Raw genomic sequence first — 17248 nt, forward strand, 5'->3', positions numbered from 1 at the left:
TCCTTTCTCAGTACACACTTCACTTTACCTAAAATATGGTAGCTAGAATTGGATGTACAGTGTGGTCTGACCAGGAAGGGGTGAATCATGGCTTGTTGTTGTGGTGGTTCAGGTGTTTCAATCATGTCTGGCTCTTTGTGATCCCATTTAGGGTTTTTTTGGTAAATACATTGTAAAAGTTTGCATTTCTTTCTGCAGCTCATTTTAAATATGGAGAAACTGAGGCAAATAGGGTTAAGCAAATAAGTTTGACTTGCTTAGAGTCAAATAGTGAGTAAATGTCTAAGCTCACATTTGAACTCAAGAAGATAGTCTTCCTGACTTCAGGTCTGGCTGTCTATCCACTGTGCCATATAGCTGTCTCTAATCATGCCTATCATGGCTTTCACCCACCTAATAATCCTAGCCTTTGTGCTTTTATTAATATAACCTAAAATCTCATTAGCATTTTTGTCTGCCATGATTTTACTGACTGCATTACTGACTGATATTTAATTTTCCTCCAACTATAAATCCCCTATATGGTTTGCACATGAACTGTTCACTAATTATTCCTTCCTATCCTATACTTCCAGAGTTTATTTTTTTAACCAAGCATAGGACTTTCAAAATATTTTTATTTACTTTTATCACTTTTGATTTGGCAAATTTTTCTAGCCCAATAGATTCTGATTATGTGGTCCAACAAGTTAGTTATTTCTTCCATTGGCATATGCAAATTTGACAAGCATGCCATCTGTACCTTCAAAAAAATTCCTTAAAATACTAAGTAGCCCTGGGTCACTCCAATAGAGACCTATTGAATCATCATTCTTTGGTCCTCTCATTCAACTTGTTCTGAATCCATCTAATTGTTCTAACATCCAATCGATCTCTCCTTATTTTGACCACAAGGATATTGTAACAGATTATCAATTGTTTGTTGAAATACAGATACCGTGTCTGACATTCAATCACTCAATCAAAAGCATCTATTAAGCAATTACTATGTGATAGGGACTGTGTTAGGTACTGGAGATAGAAATTTAAAAGTGACATAATCCCTACCTTCAAGGAATTTATAATTTATGCAGCAATAAGGATAGATACAAGATAATTCAGAGAGGAAGTTACCAGCAGATGGACGTTTTAGTAAAGACATGACATATCAGATGGTGGTTGTGTTAAGACTTAAAACAGATGTGATTCTAAGAGGCAGAGGTGAGTAAGAAGAGCATTTCAGGCATGGAGAACAGTAAATTTAAATGGATATGAAGTGTCATGGATCAAATAGAGTAAGAAGGTCATTTTGGCTGAACAGTAGTGAACATGAAGGAGACTGATGTAATACTGTTAAAAAAATAGGAAATGATCATCATTTCCTTTCTTAAGTGCTCCCTAACCTTCTCTTTAGCATTGAATTCTAGAATGTTTCCAAGAAATAAGTGAATGTAAAGTACTTTGTAAACTCTAGAGTACTATATAAATTATAGTAATTGTTATTCTATCCAAGCCTGTGGGCCAGGAGGAGCTCACCAGCTTCTAGGCTAAAATATTCATCTTGTCCCATTTTATGTTTTTTAAATTTTTTCCCAATTATATGTAAATAAAAACTTTGTAACATTAATTTTGTTTAATATTAAGTTCCAAATTTTCTTCCTCTCTCCCTTCCTTGATCATTGAGAAGGCAAGCAATTTGATACAGATTATACGTTTGCAGTCATTCAAAACATTTTCACATTAGCTGAGTTTCAAAAGAAAACACAGATTAAAAAAGACCAAGGAAAATAAAGTAAAAAATATGCTTCCATCTGCATTCAAATGCTGTCAGTTCTTTCTCTGGAGGAAGTTAACAATTCTCATCATAAGTCCTTTGGCTCATTACATTGGTGAGAATAGCTAAGTCATTCACAATCGATCATTGCTATTACTGTGTACAATGCTCTCTTGCTCATTTCACTTTGAATCAGTTAATGTAAGTCTTCTCAGGTTTTTCTGAAATCCTCCTGCTCATCATTTCTTATAGCAATATAGTATTCAATAACAATCATAAACAACATCTTGTTCAGTCATTCCCCAACTGATGAACATCCCTTCAATTCCAATTCTTTTGTCATGACAAAAAGAGCTGCTCTAAATATTTTTGTACATATTTTTCTAAGATTTCTGAGGTACAAACCTAATAGTGGTATTGCTGGGTCAAATGTTATGCACAGTTTTATAACTCTTTGGACATAATTCCAAATTGCTCTACAGAATAATTGGATCAGTTCACAACTTCACCAATAGTGCATTACTGTCCCTATTTTTTCCTACATCCTCAATCATTTATCATTTTTCTTTTCTGTCTTATTAGCCAATCAGAAAGTTCTGAGGTGGTGTCTCAGAGGTTTTTTTTCTAATTTTTTAATATTTTTATTTAAACCTTAAGTTGTAAATTCTCTCTGTCCTTCCCTCCCTGTCCTTTCTCCTTCCTGATGTAGTAAGCAATCAGATATAGGTAATATATGTGCAATTATGTAAATTCTCCATTTTAGTCATTTTGTGCAAGAAGACTCAAAAGAAAAAAAAAGAAAGAAAAAGCATAAAATAGCATTCTTCTGTCTGTATTCAATCAATTTCAGTTCTTTCTTTGGAGGAAGATAGTATACTTCATCATTAGACTTTTGGGATTTTCTTGGATCACTGTATTGCTGAGAATAGCTAAGTCATTCACAGTTCTTCATTGAACAATATTGCTGTTACTCTGTACACTGTTCTCCTGGATCTGTTCACTGCACATCGATTCATCTAAGTTTTTACAGGTTGTTCAGAGTTTTTTTCCCTCTAATTAATAGTTATTTAGAGCATTTTTATATGAGTATTGATAGCTTTGATTTCTTCTTCTGAAAACTATATGTTCATATACTTTGATCATTTATCAATTGGGGAATGGCATCATTTTATAATCTCACATTTTAAAGCAAATTGCAACACTATTTGTCATCCGTAAGTACTGTCCCATTCTTTAAAATTTGTAAAAGATCACCCTAAAATAACAGTAGTTCATGAACCATATCTGATAACTCTTGAACTACTCTGGATTCTGAGTAGAACTCATGGAGGGTTTCAATATTACCCTCTCCCCACTTACCTAGGTAATCAGTTCTCTGTTAATTATTTTTTTCAGTACTTCCTTGTCTCAGGAATTCTTTGCACTATAAGACAATATTTTGAATTTCCATAGAAATGAAAAAAATTAGAAATAAGATATCTAATCTTATGAAAGGAGCATGTGAAAAACTCTAAAGGGAATGGAGTTATTGTGAGGGTCAAATGATATAATATATGAAAAGTATTTTTCAAACTTGAAAAATTACATAAATTCTAACTATTTTTATTAACCCTATTTTACAAATTAGGGCAATGAGTGTATGAGTAGTTAAGTGACTTTCCCAGGCAGTTGCAAGTGACTCACAATTAGTAAGGGACAAAACCTAAACTTGATCTTAGGTCTTTTGACTTATATCAAATGCCTTCCCCCCCCCCCCCATTATACCATATTCCTTAGAGACAGCAAATTAGAAATTTAGAATTTATTGAAATTAGAATAGAGAATCAGGAATGTTCCTCTGGAACCTTGTAGACTCTTATTTCTGCTTCCTAAATATTCCATAAGTGAACAGTAATGTATTATATTTCCTCATTATTTTATTGTGTTTTTGTGAAGTATATTTCTATAGTTCTCTCCCCACTTCAGTTTACTCATATTTCTTTTCATTCCTTCTTTATGAGGTACTGTAATTAGATTTGCATTTGCTTTATGGACTAACAGTGGTTGGAGGTACTTGGCGGCAGTTTAGTACATTTTTTTTTAAATATCTGTGTCATTTTCCATAGCTTTTGCACTGACTGTAATGAAGATAGTATGAGAAGACAATAACTAAGGTGAATAGAAACTCATTTTCAAAATTTATTATTCATGACACATGAGCAAGAAGGTTGCTTATTTCATTTTGCATAAATTGCAAGTAATATATATATACACATACACATATATATATATATATATATATTACTTGCAATATGTATATATATATATATATATATATATATATATTCAAGCCTAGTTAAAAGGTATACAGTCATATACATACTGTAGGCAAATGTTCATTGTTTCTGTCAAATCCAACTCTTCATGGCCTCATTTGGCTTTTCTTGGCAAAGATGCTGAAGTGGTTTTACATTTACAGATGAGAAAACTGAGGCAAACAGAGTTAAGTGATTTGCCCAGGGTCACACAGCTAGAGTCTGAAGCCATATTTAAATTAAAGGTTCCCTGACTCTAAGCCCAATGTCCTATCTACTGCCCCTTCTAGGTGCCCTACAGGTCACATACATACTACAGGCAAATAATGTGTATCAAATAAGGCAACATTTTATAATCGATAGAGAATTGACCCCAGAATCTAGAAGACCTAGGTGCAGTTAGACTTTTGACCCATATGTATTGACAGTAGGTCCCAGGTCAAGTCCCTTTACCACTTAGTGCTTGCTAAAGGAAATTCTCTAGTGGGGTGCTTCATCAAAGGATGTGATGGAGCATACAAAGTATTTTGGGAATTGTACAGCACTAATATTTGCAAAGACACAAGCATGTGCATATATGGATCTCCCAACTCTCTTTTAATGTATCCCATTTCTTCATAGTAAAAAATAATTTGGGGCAGCTAGGTGGCAAAGTGAGTAAAGCGCTGGCCCTAGAGTCAGGAGGACCCAAGTTCAGTTCCGGCCTCAAACACTTAACACCCACACAAAATAACTAGTCGGGTAACCTTGGGCAAGTTACTTAACCCCAATTGCCCTCCAAAAAGCAAAAAGAAAAAGAAAAAAATTCTGGGTTTTAAGGGGGAAAAGTACTTTTAAAAATGGAGAACTATTGCTCCCAACCTATATGTTGCAGTACAGAAATCTAAAGTGGTAGATGAAGTTTTCGTCTTGAGAGTTGTTCATGTAAATTAAATCACAAATCTGTCCTGCCTCACCAACATCTCCTACAACCTATACATACAAACTTTTTGGAAAAAAATGTTTGGTGAGAATTGTGGTTTGATGCGATCCAAGCTTCCTTATTTTCACACAACAGTAATTTTGTTTTCCCTAAAAAACAATGATGTACAAATGACTTGATATCTCCCTGCCTTCCATGTTGCAGCTTTGTAGTCCTCTAGGGGCATGAAAAGTACCTTACAATGGAGTTAGGGCCCCTTCAAATTGGTGAATTTTCAAATGCTATGTCAATTCATCATATTCTGCCTTGCTGAACATTTAGTGAAATTGGGATTGGGGGTTTGGGAGAGATACCCAGAAGCTAAGTGTCACTCTGGCGTTGCATATCCTTATTGTGTTAGGGCAAAAAAAAGCTCTTTGGGGGAGGGCTATGGCGCAGGCGGGTTGTGGGGCTGGCCCTGGTAGAGGGGCCCGGTGCATGGCGATCTGTCAGCGGAGTCGGCCTCTGGGGCTGTCAGATTTGTGACCTAAAAGGAAATCTCTTTACCCAGCTGTGGCTTCCAGGGCTGCCCAAAACCAAAATTCATGCCTAAGAGTGCAAGTGGCAGTGTGCCATGGAGAACTTGGGATTGCAGACGGTGACCCTGAGTGATGGGACTACAGTCTTCATCCAACAAGCTGTCAAAGGAGAGAAGCTACTTGCAGGGCAAGTGATTCAGCTCGAGGATAGAACCACAGCTTATATTCATCAAGTGACAGTCGAGAAAGAATCTCTTTCCTTTGAAGATGGACAGCCTGTACAGTTGGAAGATGGCAGCATGGCCTATATACACCGCACACCCAAAGAGGGCTATGACCCCAACGCCTTGGAAGCTGTCCAACTGGAAGATGGTTCCACTGCCTACATCTACCACCCAGTGGCCATGTCCTCTGAGAGTGCCGTCCTGGCTGTACAGACAGAAGTGGGCCTGGAGGATCTGGCAGCAGAGGAGGACGAAACCTTCAATGCAGATGCCGTGGTGGCCCTGGAGCAGTATGCCAGCAAGGTGTCTGATGTGGAGGAGGGTGCGCATTCCCAGCTGAAGATGGATGACTCTGGTGTTGCTGCTTCCCAGGTCCTGCACAATAGCCAGCCCCCTCACAATGGCAAAGGGCAGCAGGTTGGAGATAGAGCATTCCGCTGCGGATACAAAGGCTGTGGCCGCCTCTACACTACTGCTCATCACTTGAAAGTACATGAACGAGCCCACACAGGTGATCGGCCATACAGGTGTGATTTCGCCAGCTGTGGAAAGGCCTTTGCCACAGGGTATGGTCTGAAGAGCCATGTGCGCACCCATACTGGTGAGAAGCCATACAAGTGCCCGGAGGAACTGTGCAACAAGGCCTTCAAGACATCAGGAGACCTGCAGAAGCATGTCCGCACCCACACTGGTGGGCCTTCTGCCTTCTACTGTCATTTCAGTCCTCTTTGCTCTCTGACACAACAACCTATAATTTCCCCCTTCATGTCTCCCCATTCCTTCCACGCATGATTACATTCTCAAAGAAAGCTACCCCCATCCCAGCTCTTACCATCTCCTCAAAAATAAAGCGCTCTCGTGCTGGGAGCCCTGGGCACACAAAAAAAAAAAAAAGCTCTTTGTATTATCTGACTTACAAGTGCTTCATTTCATTCCAACATTATAGCTTTGCTAACAGGGTACTGGTATTAGGCGTGCCTCTAAAATGTGGCATAGAGCCACAAACTTGGAGTCAGGTTCAATCCAAAATTATTCACTTACCATCTGTGTGACCCTAATAAAGTAACTTTTCCTGTCTAAAACATCTATAAATGGTGATGATGAAGAATACTTATCTCACAGGGTTGTTTCAATAATTGATGGATGATTATTATGAAGTATCTTGCCAATTGTAGTGTTATATTAAAATGACATTTTACTTTAGTTCCTAATTCTGGCTTGGATTTTTGGAGATTCAAGAGTACTAAAGGGGTAAGTTTTAGTTTCTTTTCCCTAAGTTGAGCTTCAGATAACAAATTTAAGAAATGGGGAATATGATGATGATACAGAATGCTAAAAATCAATGGTTAGTGATTATTGTCATATCTGTTATTAATGAGGGGTAAATGAGGAGGAAATGAGGATGTAGCCCAATGTTGCACTGGCAACACTGTTGATGTCAAGGTTAAGGGAGTAAAGATAGATTAGTTAGTAAGGATAATAGTGGTAACTATCCTTTTTAGACTTCCCATGGTAACACACAGCATCTTATATTAAAATATGGAGAAATATAGATTATAGAAAACTACTTTTCAAAAAAAATATCTAAGTAGCAGCTAAGTAGTCCCAGATACAATAAGGGACCTAGCATTTGAGCACGTTCAGAGATTGAAAGTTGGAAGAGACTTAAGATGCCATCTAACTTCATATTCTCATTTTATAGATGAGGAAACTGATATCAACAGAAACAAAGTGACTTGCCAAAACTCCCATAGCTAATCAATTCCAAAATCAGGATTTGAATTCAGGTCCCTTGACTCCAAATGCAGTTTTCAGCTGAAAACACTGGAACAAATTAGATTGCAAAACACTTTACTCTAATGTGTAGGGAAAGATTGTTTGAGAAAAGTATTCTGAAGGAGTTTACCATTTTTGGATAAGCATTTTTGATAAGCAGATGGATAACCCCAACCATGATAAATAAACACACAATAAAAGTCTTTAAAATTAATTTTAATAGCAAGTTTTTAAAATTAACAATAACTTAGTAGAGGACATTATTTGTGGAGTGTCTCTTGAAAACAGGATTCTTTTTTTTATTTTTTGGTTGTTATTAATTTGTTTGTTTACTTTTAATTTATAAGATTCATTTCCACAATTCCTTGAATGTCAAATTTTCTTTTCTTCCCTCCACTCCCCCCACCCCCCATGACGGCATACAATCAAGTATAGGATCTGCAAATACTTTCACATTAGACATTAGTCAGGGTATAAATAAGGATAGTATCAGATGGAATGAACAATGTGAAAGAGGAAACAAAACCAAACAAGAAAAAGAAAAAGAGTACATAGTTTGCTTCAATTTGGATTCAAACTCAGTTCTTTCTAGTTCTTTCTCTGGATGTAGACATCTCTCTCCATCATGAGTCTTTTGGGATTGACTTATAACCCTGCATTGCTGAGAAGAGTCCAGTCTATCAAAGTTAGTTGTCAAAAATACAGTGTGTCTGTAATTGTGTACAAATTTCTCCTGGTTCTACTCTTCTCACAGCATTAGTTTGTATAAGCCCCTCCAGGTAAATATGAAGTCCATCTCCTCCTCATTTCTTATAGCACAATAGTATTCCATTACATTCATATACCACAACTTGTTCAGCCATTCCCCAATTGATTAGCACCTGCTAAATTTCCAGTTCTTTGCCACCACAAAAAGAGCTGCTATAAATATTTTTGTACATATGGGTCTTCTTTCCACTTCTATGATCTCTTTGGGATACAACCCTAGAGATGGTATTGCTGGGTCAAAGGGTATGAAATTATTTATAGCATAAATTTGGGCATAATTCCAGATTGCTTTCTTGAATGGTTGGATCAGTTCACAACTCCACCAGCAATGCACTAGTGTTCCAACAGGATTCTGGGGGAAAAAACAAAGAAACAATTTTTTGTACGACAGAATTCCAACAAAACGGTCTGTACCCCTTAATTGTTTCTCTAGTCCATGACATGCTGGGAAAGTAATCATAATTACCTGCCCAGATTTATCATGTTATCCAGTGCTATATCTGTTTACATGTATGTATTCATTGTGATTTGATGTATACTAAATTAAAACTTTGTTGTTTAGATGTTTGTTCTCTAAAAGAATCTAACGTGGTCAAGATACCTTGTTAAATGTTATGAAGAGCAGGAGAGGAATTAATCAGCATCTTCTATAGGGAGTGAAGAGTCTGAGCCATCTAACTTTTTGTCCTTTGGATTATGCCTCTTCCCAGGTAATTAAATCTTAACCTAAGTATTTATACTTTGTGATTTTGTACTAGAGAGATCTTGTGATAGACCTTGCTGTTTAATAGGAAAATGAACTTTTTGTTTTTTAAAAACTTTCCCAGTAAGAAAAGGGATCTTTGACTCAAGGAAGGATAAATGATATTGTTTTATTTGAAAGGACCTGTGAAATATGCTGATATTTTTCAAATTTTCCTTCTGAGATTCTATAACTCAGGAGTGTGATTGGTTATTGAACATAGAGCTATGGTTAGGATTATACTAAAATGTATATAAAGGATTCAAATGTGTTTCTTTAGGGAATTAAATTGATATAATTTATTATAGGAACAAATTCTTTCTAAGGAGTTGGGGGGGAGGGACACAATTAGATGGGCAATAGTTTTCTAGTGTTGTCTTTTAAATGAACCATTTTACCTAAAGCATAGAGCCTGGAATCGTTATTTCATTGGCATAGTAAACTCCTGGAGGAGGAAATTTTCCCTATGAATATAGGCTATTGGCTCTGTGACTTGTAGTCTTAGAAAGATGTCTAGTTGTCAGGCTAAATGAATTGCCCAGAGTTACACAGCCAGTATGTATAAGAGATGAAATGTGAACCCAGACCAAAGCAGATTTAATAAAATTAGCATATATTTTGTTAACATTATTTATTGAAAAGAGATAGCACAATTTGTTGATGATCACAGTTACATAGTTTATGTATAGTGGATCTAGCTATTTCAGGAGACAGAGTACATTGGTTAAAACCCATCTGTGAAGTTCACTACTTGTGTGACCTAAGGAAAGTCACAGTCTTTCTGAACCTTGGTTTCCTTATGTGTAAAATGAGGGGGTTCAACTCATTGACTTCTGGGGTCACTTCCATAGCTGAAGCAATAATTCTATGAATGGATGAATTGGTTAACAAGATTCAGTCTCACTTAAAATAATCTCATTAAAACTTTCTCAATATTCAGGGCTGAATCTACTTTTTCCCATAATTCCAGTTGGTCTTTATGGAAATTCTTTTTAAAATGGAGCTTCTTACCATCTGAATTGAGGGATAAGAATCTGTACATTTAAACAATCATATGTTTTTTTTTTACTTCAAAATTTTTTCCCCAATTACTATTGCTACCTGTATTTCCCTCCACGTTATTATCCCATCCTCATTTATTCTATTATCTCTCTTCTTTCACACTCTACCTCCTTAAAAGTGTTTTGTTTCTGATTACCCCTTCCCCCTTTATGCCTTCCCTTCTATCACACACACATCCTTCTCTTATCCCCTTCTCTTTTTATTTTCCTGGAAGGTAAGATATTCTATAACCCACTGCCTGTGTATTTTATTTCCCAGTTACAGGTAAAAACAATTTTAAACATTCGTTTTTATAACTTTGAGTTTCAAATTCTCACCCTTCCTCCCTCCCTACCCACCTGTAATATTTATGGGATTTAAAGATCTTCCATGCCCTGTTGGACTTGCTGACATAGTAGGAAGTGGTGAGGCAAGAGGAAGCAGAAGCCAAGCTGGAGTACATGCCATGACTGGAAGCCTAGTGGCAGCAGGCAACAGTGACAACAGCAGCAGCTGAAGCAGTGGCAGCGGTAGCAGCCGAGGTGGAGGCAGAGGCAGAGCAAACTCCTTCCTTTTTTGAGACAGCCAAAGTTTCTGCTAGGGACTCCTGCTGAAGACTGCCAGGGACAGGAACTACGGGGGGAGGGAGGGGGCTGCAGCTGCTAGGTGCATGCTTCCTGGATGCTGAGCAGTTGCCTTGAGTGGGGAGAGAGTCTTTTACCTGAGGTCACCTGTTCTGTTTTGAAGGCTTGAGAATGTGGGTGTTTACTACATTAAATAAGGGTGCCAATTTCATTACTATGGTGATGGCTTTGACTTTCTGGTTTGGGGACTAAAATTTCTGGTATTTTAATAAACGTTTAGCTTTATCCCACATGTAGAGAGCCTGTTATATTTTGTGATTAATAACCATATCAGCATTTTTATAGTTGCTGTAGGCATTGTGAATATGGCATTGTTAACACATTTGGTGATGAGGATGGGATCACAAAATATCAGGCCTCTATTTGGAAGCAGGGGGGCTTTAGAAGGAGAAATGGCTATTCCAGGATGGGAGGATTTGCCTTATTCCTCTCTAGCCAGAGAATGGGCCAAAAGAACAGGGCCCTGTGAAAACTGGGAACCAAGGCTAAAAGAGGGAGAACCTGGAGATTTGGAAAGATGTTTGCAAGGAATACCCATAGAACCAAGCAAAGAACTGGCAGGAGTGTGCAGGAGAGGCTGGGTCCTACTAACAGTTATAGCCTTATGTGTAAAAGTAGGGATAAGCTGCTGGAGGAAAGCTTTTTCTTGCCTCTTTTATGTGAGTTGATTTACCCCATTCTGCCTTTCCCAGGACATTCCTCTTTCAGGCTTTAATTTTATTTTTTTAGAGATTATCCCTTTATATTCAGCTCAGCCTATGCCTTCTGTATATATATATATATATATATATATATATATATATATATATATATATTCCCTCCAACTACCCTAATACTGAGAAAGGCCTCATGAGTTACAAATGCCATCTTTCCATGTAGGAATGTAAACAATTCAACTTTAATTAGACCCTTATGATTTCTCTCTCCTGTTTACCTTTTCATGCTTCTCTTGAGTCTTGTAGTTGAAAGTCAAATTTTCTGTTTAGATCCATGTTTTTCTCAAGAATGCATTAAATTCCTTTATGTTGTTAAATATAATTTTTTTCAGTTCATTGATTACACTTATTTTACTGGATAGATGACTCTTGGTTTTAATCTTAGTTTCTTTGACCTCCAGAATATCATACTCCATGTCCTCTGATCCCTTAATGTAGAAAATTATAAATCTTGTGTTATCTTGATTGTGTTTCCACAATGCTGGAATTGCTTCTTTTTTGTTGCTTGCAGTACTTTCTCCAGGACCTAAGACCTCTGGAACTTGGCTATAATATTCCTGAGAGTTTTCATTTTGGTATCTCTTTCAGGTGGTGATCAGTAGATTCTTTCAATTTCTATTTCACCCTCTGGTTCTAGAATATCAGGGCAGTTTTTCTTGATAATTTTCTTGAAAGATATGTAGGCACTTTTTAAAATCATGGCCTTCAGGTAGTCCAATGATTTTTTTTTAAAGCAATTGGGGTTAAGTAACTTGCTTAAGGTTACATGGCCAGTTATTTCTGGGTGTGGTGCTAAGTATCAGAGCCCAGATTCGATCCCAGATTATCCTGACTCTGGAGCTGGTGCTCTTACTCACTGTGCTACCTGGCTGCCCCAGTCCAATAATTTCTAAATTAACTCTCCTGAATTTGTTTTCCAGGTTAGTTGTTTTGCCACTGAGATATTACACTTTTGTCTTCTATTTTTTTCCCCATTCTTTTGGTTTTATTTCATAATTTCTTGATTTCTCATAGTCATTAATTTCCATTTGCTCCATTATAGTTTTGTTTTTAGGAAGCTCATTTTAATTTAATAAGTTATCGTGCTTTTAGGTGAAAAGCAATTTAACTTGAAATAGCAAGACAAATTTTAAAAGTCACTGAAGCAAAGAAACAGCTTCAATCACTGCATCAAAATATAAAAGCAATATTTATTTACATGAAGATGAAAATCCCCAGTCTAATTATATCTCAAAGTGCAAATCTCCACAACACACAACTCAGAGAATTTCACTGAGAAAAGCTCTCCCGAGCCAAATCATTAGTTACTTGGTAAAACCAATTTCATGAAGTTAGTTGATAATTGTGTAGTAGTTGGAGAAAAGCTCTTCTCCTTGCTGGATGTCCCTGAGAGCCAAGAAAATCATACATTGCAATGGGTTTTGTGTGTCATGACTATACATGATGTTCAGAAGATACTGCTTAATTTTTTTTTTTTTTTGCCTTTTTGGAGGGCAGTTTGGGTTAAGTAACTTGTCCTAGGTTACATGGCTAGGTTTTTTGTGTGGGTATTAAGTGTCTGAGGTCAGAACCAAACTCGATCCTCCTGACTCTGGGACCAGCACTTTACTCACTCTGCCACTTATATGCCCCCCTGATATTGCTTAAATGTTAATGGGAAAAGTTCAGGCACATCAAATTCCTGATAACAAGCATCTTCTTTGTCATTGGAGCAATTGTTAACTTATTGTCCTACAGCCAGTGGATTTTGGACCTCTGATATCAGTCATGTACTGTCACTCATTTTAAAAGGACCAAGACGGTTTCTCCCATTGTATGACCTGTACACAACTTTTGATATTCTTATTATCATTTCTATCAATAAGCATTCCATCTAGGAATCTAAAAATGAATGGATTTCCAATTGATTGGAAAAAAATTGGCTCATTCTTCTGATATACTGTACCTGCAGTTCTGGCTCAGGTTGAGTGCAATCCAAGGCATGAAGTGGTACTTGTAGAAGTGCCACCACTGCTACAGGACCCAGAGCAATGTGTGTAAAAACATGGAGCAACTACCGAGGCTCCTCCTCCCTCCTCCGTTATAGTTTTTAAGGAACTAGTTTCTTTTGTGAGCTTTTGGACCTCCTTTCCCATTTGGTCAATTCTGCTTTTTTAGACCTTCTTCTCATTGGCTTTTGGGACCTCTTTTGTCATTTGGCTTAGTCTATTTTTAAGGCATAATTTTCTTCAATATTTTTCGTGTCTCCTTTAGCAAGCTGTTGATTCATTTCTCCTGATTTTCTTGCATCATTCTCACTTCTCTTCCCATTTTCCCCTCTAGATCTATTACTTCATTTTCAAAATCTTTTTGAAGACTTTCATGGCCTGAGTCCAATTCACATTTTTCTTGGAGGTTTTGGATGTAGGAGTTTTGACTTTGTTGTCTTCTTCTGAGTGTATGTTTTGATCATCCTTGGTGCCAAAGTAAGTTTCTACAGTCCAAAGTATTTTTTTTCTGTTGTTTGCTCATTTTCTCAGTCTATTTCTTGACTTTTAAACCCTTTTTAAAGACATGGTTCTGTTTCCATTATGAATGTTGTACTGTCCCAAGCTTGAGGGTTTTGTGCAACTGTTTTCAGAGATACATCTAGGGACCTGTAAGTCTTCAGTTCTCCCAAGTTGATATGATTTAAGGAGAGGTGTTTACTTCTCTCCTGGCCTGTGCTCTGTTCTGTGAATGACCACAAGGACTCTTCTGCCCTGGAAATGCGAGGAGAGTTCCCTCTCTACTCCTGCCACAAGTTCTACTATGCCAGTACTCCTCCTCACCCTAGGACTGCCACCCAGGACTAAAACCCAGATTCAAGTGTGGGCAAAACAACAGAGCCCTGCCTTAGTGTTAGCAAAGAGAACCCTGTAATCCTTCTGATCAGGTGTTGAATCTCCTTACCATTTATGGGCTGAGAGTGCTAGAAACAGTTGCTGTCACTGGTGTCACTGCTACCACCACTGATACAGTTTCTCCCCAGGTCTGCTTCTGGTTTGTTGGGGCAAGGGCTGTCCTGCACTCCTTTTTCACCAAGGTCTTATAGACCTGTCCTACTCACCTTCTAAATTGTCTTCGGCCTGTGTGGTTTCAGAATCTGGAAACCACCAGAGCCATCAGTGAGTTAGTCCCCTGACCCCTACTCCAGTTTTGCTGGGGCCTGGTCTGTGCAGGCCAAACTGTGTTCCTCTCCTAGCCTGGTGCAACAGACTTCTCCTGTCCACCTTCCAGGTTGTTGTGGGCTGAAGATTTGTTTCACTCTGTCTTTTTGTGGGTTCTTCTGCTCTAGAATTTATTTAGAGTCATTTGTATAGGTATTGGGAGAGTTTGGGGAGAGAGCTCTAGTGAGTCCTTGCTTTTACTCTGACATATTGGCTCAGCAAACATATCTTTTAGCCTTGGTGTGGTGGTTGCTGTATTGTTTGATGACAGGTTAAGAAAATTAAAGTTACAAATATGGTTTTGAAACCTAAACCAGAAACACTGAAATAAAGAAGAAAAATTAACCAAATTTAACTATTGAAAATGGGTGCAAAAATTTTGAATAAAATACTAGCAAGGAGATTACAGCAATATATCACAAATATCATGCACTATAGCCAGGTGAGGTTTATTAGGAATGCAGAGATGATTCAATATTAGGAAAATTTTCAGCATAATTGACCATATCAGTAACAAAAATAATAAAAATCATATGATTATATTAATAGATGCAGAAATTTTTTTTGACAAAATAGAACACACATTGTTCTTTAAAAACACTAGAATGCATAGGAATCAATGGAATTTTTCTTAAAATAAGTGTATCTATCTAAAATGAAGGCAAAGCATTAGTTGTAATGGAGATAAACTTAAAGTCTTCCCAATAAGAAGAGGGGAGATGAGATTAAGGATGTTCATAATCACTATTATTATTCAATTTTATATTAGAAATGCTAGCTATAACAATAATACAAGAAAAGGAATTTTAAGAATAAAAATAGGCAAAGAGGAATCAAACATATTACTCTTTGAAGATGATATGATGGTATGTGAGAAAATCCTAGAGAAACAATTTTTAAAAACTGGTTGAAGCAATAACTTTAGTAAAGCTGCAGAATATGAAATAAAACCCACAGAAATCATAAGTGTTTCTGCATATTATCAATAAATTTCAGCAGGAAGATAGAAAAGTAAATTCCATTAAAAATAACTTCAGTAAGTATAAAATAGTTGGGAGTCTACTTAACACACACACAGGGAATATATGAACATAACCACAAAACCACTATCCATACAAATAAAGTCATATAAAAATTTTAAAAATATTAACTCTACATCAGTAGGCCAAAATCAATATAATAAAAATGACAATTCTAGCTAAATTAATTTACTTGTTTAAGGCCATACCAATTATCTACCAAAGAATTATTTTAGGGAAATAGGAAAAAATAATAAAATTTATCTGAAAGAAAAAAAGGTCAAGAATATCAAGGTAATCTATGTACAAAATAGTGAATGAAGATAACTTAGCAGTACCAGATTTCAAACAACATAACAAAACAGTAATCATCAAAATTATGTGGTACCATCTAAGAAATAGTGTGGTGGATCAGTGGCATAGTTTAGATACAAAATGCATAGTAATAAATGACCGTAGTAAACTAGTGTTTGATAAACCCAAAGAGCCAAGCTGTTGGTTCAAGGACTCAATGTTTGATAAAAAAAATTGTTGAGAAAATTGGAAAGCAGTCTGGCAGAAAGTGGGGACAGACAAAGAGCTCACACCATATACTAAGATAAATTCAGTGGGTACATATTTTGATATAAAGGGCGATATCATAAGCAAATCAAGAAAGCATGAAAAAAATTACATGTAATATTTATGGATAAAGGAAGAGTTTATGACCAGACAAGAGGTAATGATACTCATGGGAGGTGAATTGGATTATTTTGATTACACGAAATGAAAAAAATTTTCTCAGACAAAATAAATAAAGCCAAAATTAGAAGGAAAGCAGGACACTGGGGTAAAAATTTCCATCATTTCTCTGATAAAGAACTCATTTCTAAAATATATAAAGAACTGAGCTTAATTTATTTTTTAAAATGCGATTGCTTAATTGGTTATCAGTCAGAGAATATGAACAAGCAGTTTTCAGAAGAAAAAATCAGTTTCCAATACTTGTGAAAAAATTAGCTAAATCACTATTGATTAAGGAATTGCAAATTAAAACAAGTCTGAGATACCACTTCACATCTATCAGATTGGCTAACATGATAGAAAAAGAAAATGACAAATATTAGAAGGGATGTGGAAAAAATTGATGTGCCAATGCATTGCTGATAGAGTTATGAACTGCCCCAACCATTGTGAAGAACAATTTGTGTCTTTGTTCAAAAGGCTTTAAAATTGTCCACATGTTTTGACTGAGTAATACCACTACTAGACCTCTACCCCCACTACCACCAAAAGATCAGAGGCAAAGATAGAACCAACAAACTCTGAGCATAGATTGAAGCACATTTTTCCTCATTTTTATTGCCTTTATTTGCAAATGGCTAATTTGGAAATACATTTGTATGACTTCACACATATGATGGGTATCACATTGGTTGCCTTTTCAGTGGGTGACAGAGGGAAAGATACAGGAAAAGATACAATTTAGAAATCAATTTTTTAATATGATTTTTTCTCAAAAAAAGAAAGTTAAAACTGATACTCTAGTTTGCTTCTTTGGGATTGGAGGTTATGACTTACCTGAAGGTAATGATTGACCATTGTTTTTACCTTGTTCTATTACAGTTGAACAGTTGGCATCTACAAGAAATACAAGTCCAAAA

At 36.5% G+C, this 17248-nt stretch overlaps 1 protein-coding gene across 2 annotated transcripts; it reads left to right on the forward strand.

Moving 5' to 3' along the window:
• The first annotated feature begins 5393 nt into the window (after nucleotides 1-5393).
• Nucleotides 5394-6561, forward strand: LOC138160069 (zinc finger protein 76-like). Of its 2 annotated transcripts, XM_069086576.1 has the most exons (2): nucleotides 5394-6200; nucleotides 6277-6437. In XM_069086576.1, exons 1-2 carry the CDS (start codon nucleotides 5583-5585, stop codon nucleotides 6286-6288), a joined length of 630 nt encoding a protein of 209 aa, XP_068942677.1. In that variant the 5' UTR covers nucleotides 5394-5582; the 3' UTR covers nucleotides 6289-6437. The 2 variants fall into 2 exon arrangements, with proteins under 2 accessions (XP_068942677.1, XP_068942676.1); XM_069086575.1 differs by having other exon boundaries at nucleotides 5394-6561.
• The last annotated feature ends 10687 nt before the right edge of the window (nucleotides 6562-17248 follow it).

Source organism: Petaurus breviceps, unplaced genomic scaffold, assembly GCF_028583685.1.
Source record: "Petaurus breviceps papuanus isolate PSGF00001 unplaced genomic scaffold, PetGlider_PUasm1.0 179, whole genome shotgun sequence".
Taxonomy (NCBI): Eukaryota; Metazoa; Chordata; class Mammalia; order Diprotodontia; family Petauridae; genus Petaurus; species Petaurus breviceps.